The sequence below is a fragment of the Rhodnius prolixus genome, unplaced genomic scaffold (genome assembly GCF_049639745.1).
Source record: "Rhodnius prolixus isolate KJV_2025 unplaced genomic scaffold, Rpr scaffold_1, whole genome shotgun sequence".
NCBI classification, from domain to species: domain Eukaryota; kingdom Metazoa; phylum Arthropoda; class Insecta; order Hemiptera; family Reduviidae; genus Rhodnius; species Rhodnius prolixus.
The window spans coordinates 852,861-871,006 of NW_027411581.1; the positions used below are offsets into that span (position 1 = coordinate 852,861).

The 18,146-nt window shown below is 33.9% G+C and overlaps 1 protein-coding gene across 3 annotated transcripts in view; it reads right to left on the reverse strand.

The window, feature by feature from the left end:
• Positions 1 to 16,866, reverse strand: part of LOC141452085 (ABC transporter G family member 23-like) — a 23,968-nt gene extending 7,102 nt beyond the window's left edge. For all 3 annotated transcript variants that reach the window (XR_012457218.1, XR_012457215.1, XM_074123916.1), the window contains exons 1-9: positions 16,689 to 16,866; positions 7,878 to 8,053; positions 6,693 to 6,828; positions 6,454 to 6,608; positions 5,053 to 5,160; positions 3,752 to 3,842; positions 3,524 to 3,673; positions 3,063 to 3,184; positions 1,956 to 2,208 (exon numbers count right to left, since the gene is read on the reverse strand). Coding sequence is in view for 1 of the 3 variants with exons in the window: in XM_074123916.1 (XP_073980017.1) it covers positions 1,956 to 2,208; positions 3,063 to 3,184; positions 3,524 to 3,673; positions 3,752 to 3,842; positions 5,053 to 5,160; positions 6,454 to 6,608; positions 6,693 to 6,828; positions 7,878 to 7,993 (1,131 nt within the window). In the remaining 2 variants the exon portion in view is untranslated. The remainder of the gene's footprint in view (positions 1 to 1,955; positions 2,209 to 3,062; positions 3,185 to 3,523; positions 3,674 to 3,751; positions 3,843 to 5,052; positions 5,161 to 6,453; positions 6,609 to 6,692; positions 6,829 to 7,877; positions 8,054 to 16,688) is intronic.
• Positions 16,867 to 18,146: the final 1,280 nt, after the last annotated feature.

The window sequence follows — 18,146 nt, forward strand, 5'->3', positions numbered from 1 at the left end:
TCCAGCAGTCTCATGTCCAGCTGAACATTTTAACCAACGTCAACAATAGAGTCATTAATCTCCAAAGTTAGATGAACATCTCAACTGATGACCTTGAACCAAAACGAGCATAGCAGAAAAAAAAATCATGGACAGTTAATTTTCAAAAAACTGTGGCAAGACCGAAATTCAATTTGGGAAAGAGTTCCCAATTGATTATTGATTTGATTTTTAACTCTTTAACAAAAACTTACAGTTTAAAAAGTTAAGCATAAGGGTTGATTAAACGCCAAAAGGTACACAAATCAGCAAGTACCCAACATTTCATTCATGCTTAGTTGATATAATTTAAGTAATTTTGCTGCATTAACTCTTCCTTTACATTTTTTAGAATTTATTAGATGTCACAGACCCTTATGCTGGCCAGTTCATTCATAATATTTTTTTGTTATAATGATGATAAAATGTATAATATACATTCCTTATTAAATAGGTACTTTATTTTAACTCTATTCCAAATTATTCTTCTGATTTATCTTTAATATGCCCTTTATTTTGATTAGTCACATATACATGCATGTTAAAGTAGAAAAAGACTAAGAGTCGGCTACTGTTTAAATTTGAATCAATATTTTTGGATTTAAAACAATATTTCTGTCTTGAATTCGTCTTGCCGAAATATTCGTGAGCACAAATAACACACAGTTAATAACAAGTAGATTATTCAACAATAATTATTCATTTCTCAATTGTAATTTAATTTAGTCCCCCTAATTTTACTTATAGTAAAATACTGGAATAATTAGCTGTCCTAAAAATAAGCATATCTTATTTTTTTTATATTACACATACACAACATTGTGGGAAGAAAACTTAGATTGAGAATGTAATTGAAGAAAACTATATTATTTATGATAAAGCCAGATTAATTTATTATCTATTATTATAAACGTTTGACTACTACATAAAATGACAATTACTTTAATCGAAGAATGAACTTAAACCGACGATTTTTATTTAAAAATACAAATAAATAAATAAAATCATTGATGTATGTTGGTGTGAGCATTTTTATAAAAAAAGTATTTGAATTTTGTAGCCTCATAATTTTTTTTATTTTTTATAACGTTTTTCTTTCTAACCTGTAATTAATAGTTTGATTATTATAGATAAATAGATATTATAGTCAATCTACAGTGCTACTTGAACATATATTTTGTAGATGAAAATGGCCAGCATAAGGGTATGTGACATCTAATAAAGTTTAAAAAATATGAATGAAAATTAATGCAGTAAAATTACTTAAATAATATCAATGAAGTATTAATGAAATGTTGGGTCCTTGCTGATTTGAGTACCTTTTGGCGTTTAATCCACCCTTATACTTAACTTTTTAAACTGTAAGTTTTTGTTAAGGTATGTTGAGAATTGCTTAGATACAGTCCAGTGCTGCTAACTAGCGGAGATTTCAAACACTAGAATAACTCCTGCTATTGCCGCTCTTGTTACTTAATTGTACCAATCCCAACACTCTTACTTCTTACTCAGCAGTGGGAGGTGTTTTTTTATTACCACATTAGTTCGTTTAATTTAGCGATCGTTCCTAATTTTGGAAATTGATCTTGGTTAATGAGTATTCTCTGTTTGAGGACCCTCGAGTAAAAAAAAAAAGCGGATTTTACAAATTGGCTGCCCCTCTTCTCTGCATATAAGTGTGAAGATTGTGAAGTGCATTACTCAAAGACAAAAATCGCAGGAACTTCAAATTTGATATTAGTTTCGGTAATCATAAGTTCAATTATTTTATTAAGTTAATGCATTTATATTAACCAAAGTAACTTTTTAGTAAAGAGTAGAAGTTTGCAAAAACTTAGTGAAGTAGAGAGAAGGTTCAGCGAATAACCAATCAACTCTATTTTATTTTTACTACTTTTCTTATTTCTAGATTATTTTTCTTTCCTTAAAACGTTACTTACAATATTAAATTCGTTGGATAAACTGTGCACGAAGATACAACTTAATTGATTTGGTATTGAGCAGGTTAAATTGAAATCTTGCAACGAATAAGATTGGTTCGGGTTGAGACAATAGTGTTGGTAGCTGAGCTGCTGGTTCGAGAATTCTTCGTTGATCAAGCCGACCGAGTAGTTTTTGGTGTTGAGGGAGCCCGTCACCAGACCGTAGATGACCGCGATCCACAACGGGTACACCATCAAAGCTGCAGTTCCTCTGATAACATTATCCAAATACTGATATGAAAAATACCTTCATTTTGTGTACATTATTTTAATTAAAGGATCGTGAATATGTGAGCTATGAATTGGAGCGTTTATCAGCCTCCAGGCAGTAACTCTTGCTTGAAACACTTTCAATTAGCGAAAAACGAGCTGGTTGTTTATTCACCACCATCACCCAAAATTACATAAAAAGCCGTATTTAAGCCTCCGCCAACTTATCACGAAATCAAGAGAATCACTTGAAGAAGTAGTAATCCACAACTGCACTGAACAGTCACTGCTGAAACTGAAGTGAGTAGGCTTGCAGAAATGAGTAAAAGGAGTAGTAAATTGCTCTGGATCTATTGCATATCAAAGAGCCCGTCTGTAGCTTGGAGGTTAGCTTTGTACCAACAAACACACTCTTACCAACGTGAGAACACTCAGCTCTGTAAGAAAAGCTGTTGATGGGAAAAGTAAAAAGAAAATCGGAGAACAGCAGTGCAGCCATTGCAGCTAACAAAGTGAGGATGCGCGCATGGCCGTGGTTTCGAAGATAATGAAAAACCTCAGGTCTGAGACAGGCAAACAATTTCATTATTAGCCACTTGAGAGTGAAAAGGAATTTTAATTTATTTGAAGAGTTATGAATTCGGAAGTGGTTTTTAGACGTTGATTATTTTTTGGAAAGGCCGTGTAAATTTCCCATTAAGCTTCTTTAAAATTCAAAATGACGTAGTACATTCAATGCGCGAGTGCAAAAGCTGCATCTAACGTTTGTAGAATAATTATAAAAGCAAAGCCTTCTAGAAGGCTAGAGAAACAGTCATTCGACCAGCATGCTCACAGAAGACTGCAGCGACTTACAGGTAGTGCTTGGTATGCCAGTTGATATTCTTGGATAGTTGAGCATACATCCTTTCCAGACTGAACACCTTCTCCTCAGGGAACAGATCTTGGTTAGATGGTCCAATTTTCTTTTCCACTTTCTGAAACACCACAAAACCCGTACATCATTTCCAAATAGATTGGTCTAGGATCTATAAGAAAACTGCGGCAAAATAAAAAACATAACTAAAGCTTGATCCTGATTTGACCAATTGTGACAGGAATGATTGGGTGTTTCCTTATCAGTCTCAAAAGATCTGGATCGTGACCCGTGGTGTAGACTTTTGAGACTTTGAAAATATACTTTTTTTTATCTAGTATAGATAGTTCAATCAATGATAAGTCTCAATGCGACGAGAACTTTGCTTTGTTCGCTCCTGATTGGACAACTTACACAATGAAATATTGGTTAGCTAGGACGGAATTTAGGTAAATAGTACCTGTCTTGGTTGGTCGGTCTGAGTAAGATGTTTCTCTTGGTCAATACTCAGCTGAAGTAGAACATCCTCCAAACTTGGAGAGTTAAACATGGCCATCAACTGTTCGGGACATTCTTCCGCCAAGATGACACCATTTCTCATGAATCCAACCTAGAACACATCCATGAAATCCACTTTAACTATCGTTCCATCTTCAGCTCAGGAAATGATTGCGCAAGACTGACATACTTGATTACAAAGTGTCGCTTCTTGGAAGTAGTGAGTGGAGAGAATAATGCAGGTACCTTGCGCCTTCAGACTTAAGAAGTACTTCCACAGTCTAGAAAAAAATACAAAGGGTTTAAAAGTCAAAGTTAGCGTTTGATTTCTAACAGTTTAGGAAAAAAAAGAATTGAATTTGAAAATGTTTATTTACAATTTAAATTTTTTTATACAAATATATATAAAAGGAGGTTTCAGGCTGCATGCCTATATCCTCTCCACAAAAAAAGAAACATTTTTAGCTTAGGACAAAAAGTGTCAATTTTTGATCAAGTAATGGTGTCTTCTGTAAATTAATTTTTTAAAGAATTCCGTGACATATTCATGAATTTTTAGATTCAAATTAAAGAACCCATAAGAGAATCGGTGTTTTCGTTTCCGTCCCGATCTGGTTTGATTCAGATGCAGTGAATGAGAAGACGGACTTGTTAATCGCCTTCGTTTACACTGAGTAGTTGTCTGAGACTGAGGTTCTAGGAACTTTAATTATTCTTAGACTTCAAATAATACAGGAAGTGTCGACATTCCTGGCAAACTACGACTATGCAATAAAAATCAAAGCTAATCTTCTTAATAAAAACTTACAATTTTAAAAGTTACTTATAAGGGTTGATTAAATAACATGAAGTACACAAATAAGCAAGTACCCAACATTTAATTCATAATTCAGCTTGTAATTTCAGCCATTTAGATACTTAAGGAAAATCTTATTGTTTTATTTCAATTTTAAGAATAATTTAAGTATTTTTAATGCGTTAAATTTTCATTAATAGTGTTTAGTATTTATTAGATGTCAGATTTATTAGATGATATGCTGGCCACTTTTATATACAACATAAAACTTCTACATGAAATTCCGAATCGAATGACATCTTATTCATGAAAATCGATTCACGCATTGTTTAAAAATCGGCTCAACGTTGTTTAAAATAAAGTGAACAAGGAGAACAACAAAAAGCATTTATGAAAATGCCGTTTTTGCTCAATTTTGACAGCTACAAAAAACTCTTGTAAACGAGGATTTGTCCTGTATTTTAAAGAAAATTTGGAAATTTTATAACTTTTATAGAAATAGAGAAAATTTATCAACGTTGGGTGTTTTTTGAACGTTAGATTTTTTCGAGCAGTTTTTGAAGATCGACGACCTGCCGGACAGTTTTAATATAGAACTAAATTCAAGCTTCATTTATTGAAATTAAAACTTTTCACTTAACCTTTCACTAATCTGTTTTTCAAATAAATTTTCTGTAAAGAGAGAAGACAGTTACCTCTCTCCGAGGAGACAGTCCATGCCGACAGTCGGCTCATCCAGGATAAGCACCTTCGGGTCGTGCAGCACCGTCACGGCCAGAGACACTCTGCGCTGTTCCCCTCCACTAAATTTCAGCAATCAGTCAATATAGTATCAGAGTCAGCAAAATTCAAAGTATGAATCTGTGTGAAAAATCAGTTTTGTCCAGGATACAAATGTAGTTTGTGGGCAGAGAGGGAGTACAGTGCGTCTTGGTTATGTATTTATGTGTTCACTTGGTTTGTACAGCCAAACTTTATCTTTCTTTCAGATCCCATTAAATACGACTAAAGATGGTCATACACTTTTGTAAGAAGCACCACTTCTCTTACCAAGTTAAGATATTGCGATCGTGACAATTTTAATTTATCACCAAAAAGGATTGTTTTCGTGTGCGTGAGCGCATGTTTTTTACTTGAGTGAGTGAGCACACGTTTCTGAACGATTTAAACCGAAAAAAATTCAAAGCCGAAAGTTCAAAGCAATACTTGGACTCGAGCCACTAGCTTTTAGAATCTGACAGCCAAAAATGCTTTTCCCGAAGTGGTTTAGGGGCCGTACTTAAATTACGTAACGAACGCAAGGGGGGAGGGGGGTAAGGCTCGATTGTTACCATTCGTTATGGTTCGGGGGAGGGGGTTTTTTAATGCTTGTACGTAATTTTTCCAATTGAATCTATAATTTTTTGGTCATTAATGGAAAAATACTAACGATATTTTTCGCGCCAAATTCTACTATAGCCAACCTTCATACTAAGTGATAATGTAATTAAATAAGTAATAAATAAAAAATATATGTTTGATTTTAATTAAATACTATGCAATGACGATATTCCATAACAAAAAATTACGTACATTTGGCTAGGGGGGGAGGGGAGGTTGACATTTTGTTACGATCTGTTACATCGGGGGGGGAGGGATTAAAAAGCTCTTTAAATTGCGTTACGTAATTTAAGTACGGCCCCTTATCAGTTTTAAGGAGAGAATTTTTTACTTTTTCAAAATATTTTTACGGAAGTGGCACTTAAGGTTTTTATCTTAAATCCTAAAACATAACACCCACATCTTTAATTTTAATAAGTATAATTGAATCATTTGTATATACATAAATTTGTTTTGAGGCTGTTTTGAAGAAGGATGGAGTCTCTAAAGTGCAATTCGGTATAATGCACTGTGATATGAACAGTATAGTGTAAGTATAGTGTTAAACACGTTTGAGATTCCGAATGTTATAAGTTAAAACCTTAAGATTTGAGAGAAGGAAGAATGATTCCTCCTGGATTTTCTTTTCAATCCATCAAGATTTCGTCCAAAAATCTGATGGACAGATATCTGTTTGACTATAAACACGATTTGAAGAGTGATTACAAAAAAATTACCTCAGAGATTTAATAGGCCGAGCCGTGCAAGTTAAGTCAAACATATCCACCAGTTGGTCGGCCTTCTTTAAGGTGTCCTTCTCTTTGATGCCGTACAGCTTGCCGTAGAACAGACAGATCTCCTGGATGGTGAAATCTTGGAACAATGAGATTTCCTGAAAAATATAAGCATGACTTTTATATTTACAAACTGATCTGACAGAGTTACTTTAGTGGTATTTGATTGAAGAGATCGTAACCTGGGGCATGTAGCCAATGTCCTTGCGGCAATGGATGCCATTAAGCGAGATAATGCCAGAGTCCAGTTTGGAAAGTCCCAGCAAGCAGCTGAGCAAGGTAGTCTTTCCGCAACCACTAGCACCCAGCAGGCCATATCTAACGATACAAGTAGCCATTAATTGTCTTTTATGACTTGCAAACCTCACGACTGTCTTCTTAATTGGGGAGTGAGCTGTAAGAGAAATGCAAAGGATCGGCTGGGCTTGATCCAGTGCTTCTGAGTTCATCTAGAGCACAAACGCAATTTTAAAAAGTCTATTATTCAAATAAATTATTATTTTTAAAGTAATGCTACAGCTTGATATCGCAAAGCAGCTGCTTTAGATTGTAATCTGTTATTCGTGGTATATGTTCTTAGTAAAGATAAATATTTTAAGATCTGATGTTAAATACCTGTGTTCCTTGAAATAGGAGGTGATGAAATGTAAGGCAAGCTAGTATGGGCTGTAGGTTCCAGGTGTCACCTTAGCTAAGGTTACACACAACCGATTTTTATTCTACGCCTACATATATTTAAATAACTTCTTTTTTTCTGCATCCTTAAGCGTATAATAATGGGACAATTGTTCAAAAGAAAGCGTAAACGGTAAAGCAATAATTTTAGTGTCTAGATGTGTAGACATCTGTTACTAAATAGGACTTCAGGTGAGGGCCTCAGTTCTGGATGAAGTTGCTCAGAAGAACCAAGTTCTACGAAAATTTCTCAGGGTAACACAAAGCTTTGAAGGATAAGAACAGAGACTTATTGTTTATTTTTTACTAGTCTACTCACAGTTTGGAAAGAATTATTCTATAAATTAATGGTATTAATGGAAACAATTTCTCATTCAACCGCCTCCTCAAATTTAAAATTAGGTAATACTTACGGATAATTAATTTTTATTTATTTATTTTTATTTTGGGTACATACATATGTTAACACTACTGTAAATAAATAAGGATATAAAAAGGTAACAATTAGAGGTATTACAGTTACACAAAGAGCAGGTTTTAAACATTTGTGAAAACGCTATGAAGTGCAAACAAGTAGTATCTAAGTCCTCAATGATTTTTATCGGAAGGTAAAAATCTTAGATGTTTGTAGCTAAAAAGACAAACTCTGTGACGTTCGTTTAGGCCAATGAAGTAGAACATTGACTACTTACATGGTGGACTTGTAGGCGGTTAGGTTGATGCTATTGAGTACCAATTGGCGCCCATAACTCTTCACGCCGTCCACCACCTTAATTCGGAAATTGGTGTCCTTGAAGGTATTGTTCATCGTGATAAACACTTCAGACAATGATGTCACTTGGCGTATTTTAAGTAACTAGATCTCTTGCTAAAAAAAATTCAAACATACAGCATTATTAAATTCGCAAAATTATCACGAAAACGAGTACAAGTAACAACAGCGCCCAAATAAACACATTTTCACGTGACCCTAGTAAATCGTTATGTAATCTTCGAGGGAAGAGGCTGATAGGTTGTCAAAAGAAGAGCCTTAAGAACAGCCACTAACCCTGAGCCTTTCTTCGATAATGTAGCGTTGGCTCTGACGCCATGAAGAGGCAGTTTTGAAGGAAACAAACCCTAAGTAGGATAGAGTTTGTTTGAGATGTTTCTGGGTACCCAGTACATTCTCGCCCATTGCATCTTCTTACCAGGCAGGAAAATAATCTGAGAAACATGATTGTCATGGTCTGTTTAAGCAAACACATTTTTATTGTTGATGATCTCGACAAGGATGCTGGGAGATGGAACATCATTTCATACTCTTCGTTAGTTGATTTTTTTTTAAGGTATAGGTCAGAAACAAAATCACCAAACCAAGAATGTGTCTCCTGCTACATTTCTGACATTTATCACCTACTAGAGGTTAGCGTAAATTGAAATATGGATCCATAAAGGGCCCAGCTTCGTCGTACATACAGTGACTCCCATTAATATTGGGACAGTACATACAAAAATTAAAAATTGACGAAAATTTAAAGTAGCACTGATTTATTTAAATTTTTATAAATTCATTTAATTTATAATTACTATTAGTTAAATAGAAATATATTAAAATAAATATATAAAAATTTTTTGATAGACTAAAAAAAAAAATATAATAATTAAGTGCAAATTTTACCTCTCATAAATATTGGGACACTATTATAATTTATTGTTTTTTTCAGAGTTCAGCACGAATATTTACACAATTTGTAAATATTTACCTTAAACAAATATTCAATATGAAATTAATAATTAAATTAGTTCATATAAACCACGCCAGGTGCAACATGTCACGCAAAAATACAAATACAACAACTGAACAAAGAAAAATTGTAATTTCTTTGCACAAAGACAAAAAAAGTATTAGAGAAATCGAAAAACTGATCGGGCTTAATAAATCTACAGTGTGGAACATCATTCAGCTTTACGAAAAAGAAAAAAGGATTGTTTCAATCCCACAAAAAGGCTTTCCTCAACTGCTCTCTGAGAGAGAGCAGCGTTATATATTAAGAAGAATTAAAGAAGATCCTCGACTTAGTGCTCCAAAACTTAAAAGTGAAATTTTTGATATGTTCAGAAAGGAAGTAGGAGCAGAAACTGTTCGAAGAGTCCTAAGAAAACACGACTATCACGGTAGAGTAGCCAGGAAAAAACCTTTCGTCAGTAAGACAAATCGTGTTAAGAGAGTGAAATTCGCCGAAAAATATTTTAATGTAAATAGTGACTTTTGGAATGACGTACTCTTTAGCGATGAATCAAAATTTAATGTTTTTCAGTCAGATGGACGGGTTATGGTCTGGAGGAAAGCGAATGCTGAGCTTGAAAAAAAGAATTTGCAGCCAACTTTAAAACACGGTGGTGGGTCAGTTATGGTATGGGGCTGCATGTCCGCATCAGGTGTAGGTGAATTAGTGTTTATTGATGGAGTGATGGACAAAATGGTTTATAGCAATATATTAAAAAATAATTTGAAAAAAAGTGCTGAAAAATTGGGTATTTTAGGGTCTTTTAAATTTTATCAAGACAACGACCTCAAACATACGGCTTGGATAGTACGTCAGTGGTTGTTGTATAATTGCCCAAAAGTTCTGCAAACCCCTCCGCAGTCACCAGATCCTAATCCTATTGAACATTTATGGCAATATTTAGCTAATGCATTAAATAAACGAGTAATATCTAACAAAAATGAATTAAAACAATGTTTGCTGGACGAATGGAAAAAAACACCACCTGAAATAAACAAAAAACTTGTTTCATCCATGCCTGATCGTTTGAGAGCTGTTATAAGTCAAAAAGGACTACCAACCAAATATTGAATAGCATGAGATTTTAAATATTGAACATTTAAACAATAGCACTTCTGGTGTCCCAATATTATTGAGAGCTTTATTTCACACGTTTTCAAAAAGCGCTACCTAACAGTGTGTAATTATATTGATTTATTCTTATATTCATTTTCTACAGATGTTGCTAATATTATTTAAAAAAATATTTTTTTCCTAACTTTTGTTTGTGGCTTTCTTTTTCCTTTTAAATCATTTTGTAATAGGTGTCCCAATATTAATGGGAGTCACAGTATGTATATGCATCAAACCTTTAGTACATTCAGAATATTCCCTCAGAATTCCTAAAAATTAATTATCTTATAAATACAAATTTTCAATAAAAAACAGATATTTAGATTAGAGAAAATTGTTAGATCCATTATCGAAAAGAGATCATAAAAGTAGGAAGTCCATTCAGTAATGTGCTCTTTAAAATTGTGATTGTTTTTTTTTAAAGTCGAAAGTTTTTGGAACCTGAAGACGAGTAATTCCGGCGGAAACTCTCCCTTACCTAGTGAAAGAAAGTAAGGAATGCAAGGGCTGCTCTTTCAATTACCTAATCAAAAACTTATAAAGTCTTGGTATTATTTATAAAAAATCATTTTTCAATTTAACCTCAATTTGTTATTCTCTATTGTTCATTCTAGCAGAGCCAACCAAATTACGTTTTTTTTAAATTATGATAATTTTTTTTTTTTTGCAAATGAACAATTCAAGGACTTGAAAAATAATCTATTGGTTTTTTTCTTTTGGAAACCAGTAGACCTCCGTGTGAACTTACTGTTTGTTCTATCAGTTTGCTTCCCTCAGGTTCGTCAATTAGCTGATTGCATTTTTTTTTAATGCTACAATAACGAGTACTTAAGCGAAATTCCGCACAGAAGTTTTTCATTATTAATAACTTACTTCCCATGTAAATTCAAAGCTATATCTATTTCGTTTTTCGCTGGCTATGTGAGAGTGCTTAATAATAAGCAAGGTAGGTAAACGCAGGCTATAAAAACAAAATTAACCTTACTACAATTAAGATATCTCACTGTAATCATTTTATGTTATAAAATTAAATTAAGCCACGTGAATTCACACAGCTTAATAAATACTGTTGAATAATAATTAATTGCTTTAAGCCCATCCCTATAAAAAAGGTTAAATAGTTTTAAATTTAAATAATAAAAGAGAGGGCTAAAAAAGAAGAAATAAATTTAATAAATACAAACCAAAAGGAAAAACCTTCTATTGTTCAATGGTTCTCTAAATTTTAATTTGTTTGTATCATAACAAAAAAAAAAGCACCGGCTCATCTAACAGCTTGAACTGCTTAAACTACTTAATATTTTATGTAATATAGAACTAAAACCATTTTACACGTCTACCGATACCTTTAAGGTTATTTTTGCCACGTCTACTGATACCTTTAAGGTTATTTTTGCCACGTCTACCGATACCTTTAAGGTTATTTTTGCCACGTCTACCGATACCTTTAAGGTTATTTTTGCCCAGTTTCTGAAATATTAGTATTTTCATGTTAGACATTTCCCTCCCTTTAGAGAAAATCCCTCAACCAGAAGGACACTTTACAGAGATTTTTCCAAAAATGGATTATACGATTGTCTCTGTCACGTAAGTCGATGACTCAATTAATTTTTCTAGGAAAACTACATACATATGTTTTCGAGTAAAGAGCTTTCCTGTGAGATGTAAAATGTACAGTTTTACTGAAAGTGGGACGAAAATTATGTTTTTCAATTTAGGGTTGAAAGAAAATGTTTAAGTTCTAGCCATGAGAATTTTAGTAAGAGTTACATGTGATGTACATTTCCGGTGAAATGTCTACATGTTGCTCAAGCAGAGCTGAGCGAGGTAAAGTATCAAGTAAAGAATAAGCGTTTTAGAAATGATCAAAATAAATTTTGGACGGAAGTTTTGCCTTTTAGTTTCGCCTTTGTCTTGATGCTTCAAACATCATTACCATCATGCTCGTATAGGCCATTCAAAACAAAAAGGAAATGATGTTCAATTTTTTACCTCGTCATTCATTAGCTGGGTAATTGTTTACTTCATATTTGATAATTCAGTCACACACGACTAAAATTAATGACATGTCAGAGTTTAACATATGTATTAGTTAAGTTTAATACAAAGTGGCCTCACTATATTTGCTATTTAATATTTTCTATATTGAGCCCATGACGACAAGCTCATAAAGATTCTGGCTGACAGATAATTAGCTGTGCGTCGACAATATCAAGACGGAGATCTGTCCTTTACTATCGCGACCCTCCCCAGTCGGGGTCAAATATTATTTTCAACTTTATACCTTATTAAGCAACTATTTGCAAACAAATGTATTTTCCAAGGTGACCTTCTACAACTTACCATTCCTCTTCAAATAATTATTTTAAATTAGATATTTATGTTATAATTGATTCGTATTTTTTTTTTTTTTTTATAATGTGGATGATCGAATACTTTGAGGTTGGTGACATCATCAACTAACTCATCTGGTGTGAACATTTAAACGAGCAATTAAAAAGTACTTTAATGCCTACTTTTTCGGACGAGTTTTAAACCAAACTACAAAATTGTCGTGGAAGAAAATAAGCTTTACTGTAAATTTTTCTTATAGACTTCAGTATATTTAATGGAGCCATCTTCAAATGAATCTCTCAAAATCAAAAAGTGTAATATCTATTCAGTAAAACGGCTTTTCTGATCAGCAAATTCTCTGCTAATTTGAAATTCTGGAAACATATGTAGTTAATATTTAATAGATAGGTTCTCTCCGTAAACTAAAATGGCTTTATGAGGAAATCCTAACTCCCCTTCGCGCCACTAATATTCCCGGGCAAATGTTTCTAATAGAAATTCGCCCGCAATAAATAAGCCAAGTTTAAAAGAAATCGATTCTGAGATCGACAAAAAAAAAAAACTGTAAAATATGGTCCATTCAGTGGTCTGATTTAGCCAAAAGCTAATTATACAGTTGCACCTAAACCAGACATCAAATTTTGGGTTTTTGAGTTGTGTTGACCACTGACGGACAGACCATAATAAAAATCTTTTCGTGTGACCTCACTACGGATATTTCCGCCAAAAGATCGATACCGAAAATCTGCTACTTCTATTGAATTTTTTTAAAATCGATTAAGGGTAATTTTGGAAGAGAGATGTAGGTGAGCGTATGCACCTCTCTTTCGTACTACTTCAGTATAAGCAGTATAAGGTACAGAACCTGTCAGTTTAAGGAGGGTTAGTCTGTTGATGAAATTCCGTGTAAAAAAAAAATCTCAATCCGAAGTAGTACTAAATTAAGTAGATTTTCCATTTTTCGTTGAGATTTGCTTTCGAAAATGGAACCTTCGATTTTCTCAATATTTCGTGGTTAGATTAAGTTTAGACTAATTTTAGAGGAGTAAGGGAAGGCTTCCCTCTGCTGAAGTGTCTTTCAGGAGTAATGTACGGGATTGCCATCTGAAAAAAGTAGTAAGAATTAACTACATTCAGTACAAGTTTTACCTTGAGCTTGTAGTCAGAGAATGCCGAGTAGATTAAGACAATTTGGTTTTAATACATTCATTTGGTTTAATCAAGGTGCTGTTTCCATAAATTAAGTTACGAATCTCAGCTTGGAAAGCGCTGCTATAATTTATATGCAATTCTACAATGCTGTAGGTAAATAGGGATAAGTAAGTGTTGAAGTGTATATTGCACAACTAATATAGTGACTCAGTTACTGATGGGGGTTCAAAGCTGTTTAGTTACCTGACCTTTGATTTCTTCGAAGCAAGGTTGTAAACAAAGTAAACAGTAAATTAGAACCTTCCAGGGCTAAATGCAGATTACAGATTGACGTACTTCTGCGCCAGATTATCTCACCTGCAATTAACCATCTGATTGAATATTTATGAAGCATAATTTGTATTATTACGCGCCCAAACGTTTTATTAATACCATTTAGCTCACCTAAGTGGATTTTATACGTAAGTTTATTCGTACTAATTGGTAATTGAACAAAAAATAATCTGTATACAGTTCTATTAGAGCAATTTTCTTAAGGCTGTTTCTAATAACTGATTAATTGGAAGTTGGTCGATGTGTAAGAACACCATGACTCTGCTCCAATTTTTGAAGGAGGATCCCAAAGAAATGCGAAACCTCGTAGTGAGAAATTAATTTTTATAGAATATGGTATTTTTCTATTACCACCGTCAACCATTGTAACAACCGACTATCTTTATTGTCTCTTGCATTTTTGGGGCCTCCTTCAAGAAAAGTTATAACGAAAATAAAACAGTTCGTACTTAAGATCTTTTTGTTGCTCCCGTGTACTGTAAAAAGTATTTACTAAGCTTCACAATGAAGAACAAGGGAAATCAGGCCTGCACACTCACACGACTCGCTTCAAATCTATGTTCTAACATTGATTTTCTTCAAGCATAGAATTTTCAAACGTATTTAATTTTTACTAACATTTCACACTTTGTAAAGCAAAACTTACGTTTGACAAGGTAGATAAAGATACAATTTCTATGATTTTCACATATTAACTTTGCAAATAATATTCCGCTTGTAATTTGTAAGGTAGAAAATTTACTTGTGTAAATAATCAAAATTACATAATTTTTCGAAAAAGTGAGAAACCTATCCTGTAAAGGGTTATTTCCGGTCAAGAGATTATGGTTGCTAAGTTACGCTGGGTTCCCGTGGGTCGGCCAAATTAAATATATTCCTGCAATTTTACATTTTTGAGATATTTTTGTTCTCACAAACACATTGACTAATTTCCAAAAACCACATTTTCTGGACTCACGAGGATATTTCCAGTGATATCACAACTTTAAAAGTCTTCGTATCGTCGCAATAACTAATTACTTAGTCCTAACTTAGACGCGTAAATCAGACGAAAGACAGGGAAAAATGAATGCCATCTCAAGTGAAGATTTTGATCTACTGTTCATTATTTTTGGTGTCTGAATCATATTTTCAATAGGATGAAAAATTAATGCCAGCTTCAGTCATTATATTGATTATTATTAGTCATATTTTGATCTACAGGATTGAGTAATGGTCTACTTCCAGGAAGAGAGAATCCAAGGGTAGGCAGCTGGATTCGAACCTGAAATCTCCGCAAAGAAATCGCTTGCTCTATCCACTCAGCTAATTTCTTCCCTTATATTGTTTTATTTATCGACAAAATAGCCTACCGTCCTTTACCTGTCCCAGTCCTTTACTCAATCGATATTTTTATAGTTTCTTTGAGAGGGCGGTTCTCAACATTGCCTCCGGTATTTTTAAATTTGGTATATTCATAGCGTACGTTTACAGCTGAACAATTTATTTGTCACATTTTACCAATAAAGTTCATTTAAGCACAGTTCTTAGGGAGGGGTGAAGTTAAACTCTCTTCTGGAGTGCCGAAGTATGATTGTTTTATCGGTATAATAGTAATAATAATAATAATAATAATAGTAATAATAATAATAATAATAGTAATAATAATAATAATAGTAATAATACCCGGGTTCGAATCCAGCTGCTAACCCTTAGATTTTTCTCTTCCTAGGAGCTTCTTACAGCTCACTGCCCGGTGATGGACAGTGTTGTCTGTAACGAGAGAACACTGTCCAGAGGCCGGCAGTGCACTGAAAAAAGCTCCGAGCGCCAATAACCTCAGCTGTTTATGCGCTTAAAAAAAAAAATAAATAAATAAAAAAAAAAAAAAATAATAATAATAAGAAATAAACAGAAATAACTACCAGTACCATTAAAAAATTATAAAAATCCAAAAATAAAGAGCCAAACTACTGAGATACAAAGTCAAAGTAATAAATTGAAATTAATTAAAACTGTCCGGTAGGACAGTTGTGTAAGGGTTGATCGACAAAAACTGCACGAAAAAGCGTAACGTTGAAAAACACCCAACTTTGACATTTATATATATAACTGAAATATATACTTTAGCAAATATAAAATTACTCAATAAATACTGCTGACCAAGAGAACTGAGAGATATTGCTGTATTACCAATCATATTCAGCACATTTATATATTAAATACAGTTAAAGGCAATCTGTTTATTCAGGGTACTAATATCGAATCCAATAAGAGAAAACTGATTTGAGATTTGAGAGAACCAACTATATTTCTCCGAAACATTTTTATTTTCAAGCATTTGTTTCAGTTCATCGATATAACATTTGTGAGTATGAAAGTCTAAATAAATATTAAGTATTCAAGATTGGCGAGGAATTGGTCCAAATAAAAACAACAACTCGTCTTTTTGCCGTTTCGACAAATATATTGTCTTCTTCAGGGCGTGGCTATGCGGGTAGGTTGAGTTACAGAAAACTGTTTTTACTGTGTAATATTCTAACGGTGACTAAAAGCTAATACAAATTCATAGTCTAAATAAACTTCTGAGTTGGGAGAATGTCGGAACAGACCGAAAGTGTGATTGTTCTGAAGCTTTATCGAGCTCTTCATATGTGAAAACAGCGAAATTATTTATTTTTTTAAGTACAAATTCTAATTCTAAGAAAACTTAAGATTTAAAGAGCAGTAAAAAAGGGGTCGTGTGATTGCTGCCACCACATAGCTTTATATCTGTGTTTCTTGATGTCAGTTGATCCAAATAAGAAAATGTGAAGTACGTACCCGAGTCAACTGGACCTAGAGGCTGCCGAGAACATCTGCTCATGATGCCCAGCCGAAGATTGTGCAGATCGCACCAGTTCGAGACGGCTCTAGTGGTGGGGTCCGACCTCCAAATACTCATTCTTACCACTACTTGCAGTTCCCCTTCATTGTTATACCTCATTAATGTTTTCTTTTTTGCATCTTCAAGATCAGAGGACAATAATTAGTCTGTGGAATTGAATTAACATAATAAATACACTTAACACGCTCACAGAGAACATAGTTCACCAAACAATTGATCCATTCTTACTGTACCGTATTACGCGCGCATTAGTGACGCTGTCCTCTCTCTCACTCAAGGCCTCTTCGAACAAACAGAAAATCTCGAGGAGACACCCTCCTGACTCCTTTCTCGTTCTGCTGTCTTGAGGGTTGAACTATTGCAGTCCCTTCAAATGCAGAAGTTTAGTTACAGATTCTCCATCATTGCCCAGTTTCTTTTTGTTAAATCAAGAGAAAAGTTAGGGATCTGAGCGAATTCTTGGGAGTTGTTTTTGATAAAACCTCAAAAAGTGGAAATCAATTTAGAAAAGAGCTACTTCCGATTGGGTAATTTTATTAAAACTCGGGATTTTAGCAACACGTCAACCTCCCCCCCTCCATGTGCATGTAGAAGCCTACTTGGTATCAGGAATTGGAAGGTTGACGCAATGAATCGAGAGGAAGGGCAACGAGTAGGCCAAGGCTCATTGGGGGTCTGTAGCGCCAGTAATGAAGAATGTTTTCTTTTTTTACATCTTCAAGATCAGAGGACAATAATTAGTCTGTGGAATTGTATTAACATGAGCTTCGGTACATTATACTGAACAGGCACTCTAGAGGAAAGACTCTCTTACCTCCTTTTTTCGGATGGAGGCGGAGAGTAGCTATTTTTTAAACATAATTTCTGCGATACCATTAACTGAAATCCAAGCCCAGGAATTCAACCTCTATACCACAATATATATCAGCTTTAAGGTCTGCAGATAACTGTGAATAAACTTCCTGTCTTCCATGAAATCCAAACGCAATTCTAAAACTTCTGCATCCTGCAGTTTTTGTTTTTTAGTTACGTTGCATACCAAAAACATGCATTATTTTTTAAAAGCACTTTTTTAATATTCCTTCCTTTAATAAACCTACACGTGTTAAACGTATGATACCAGTTTGGATACAAAATCTTGAGCATTTTCAGACATGACCATTCCTCTTAGTGACTGGGAAGCTGTTTCCAGTCTGAAGTCTGTGTTGTCTTTGTATTTCAAATGAACGGGTGCCAATTTCGCTTTCTAAAGGGATTTTATCAGCTCGGTTAATTTGGAAGTATGACAAAGATACCAAATTCTGCCTGCACCTTGAAATTGGTGCTAAAATGTTCCCAGAGGCTGGAGGAAATTTCTTTTAGGACGCTATTCTGGATTGGGTGACATGTATTCC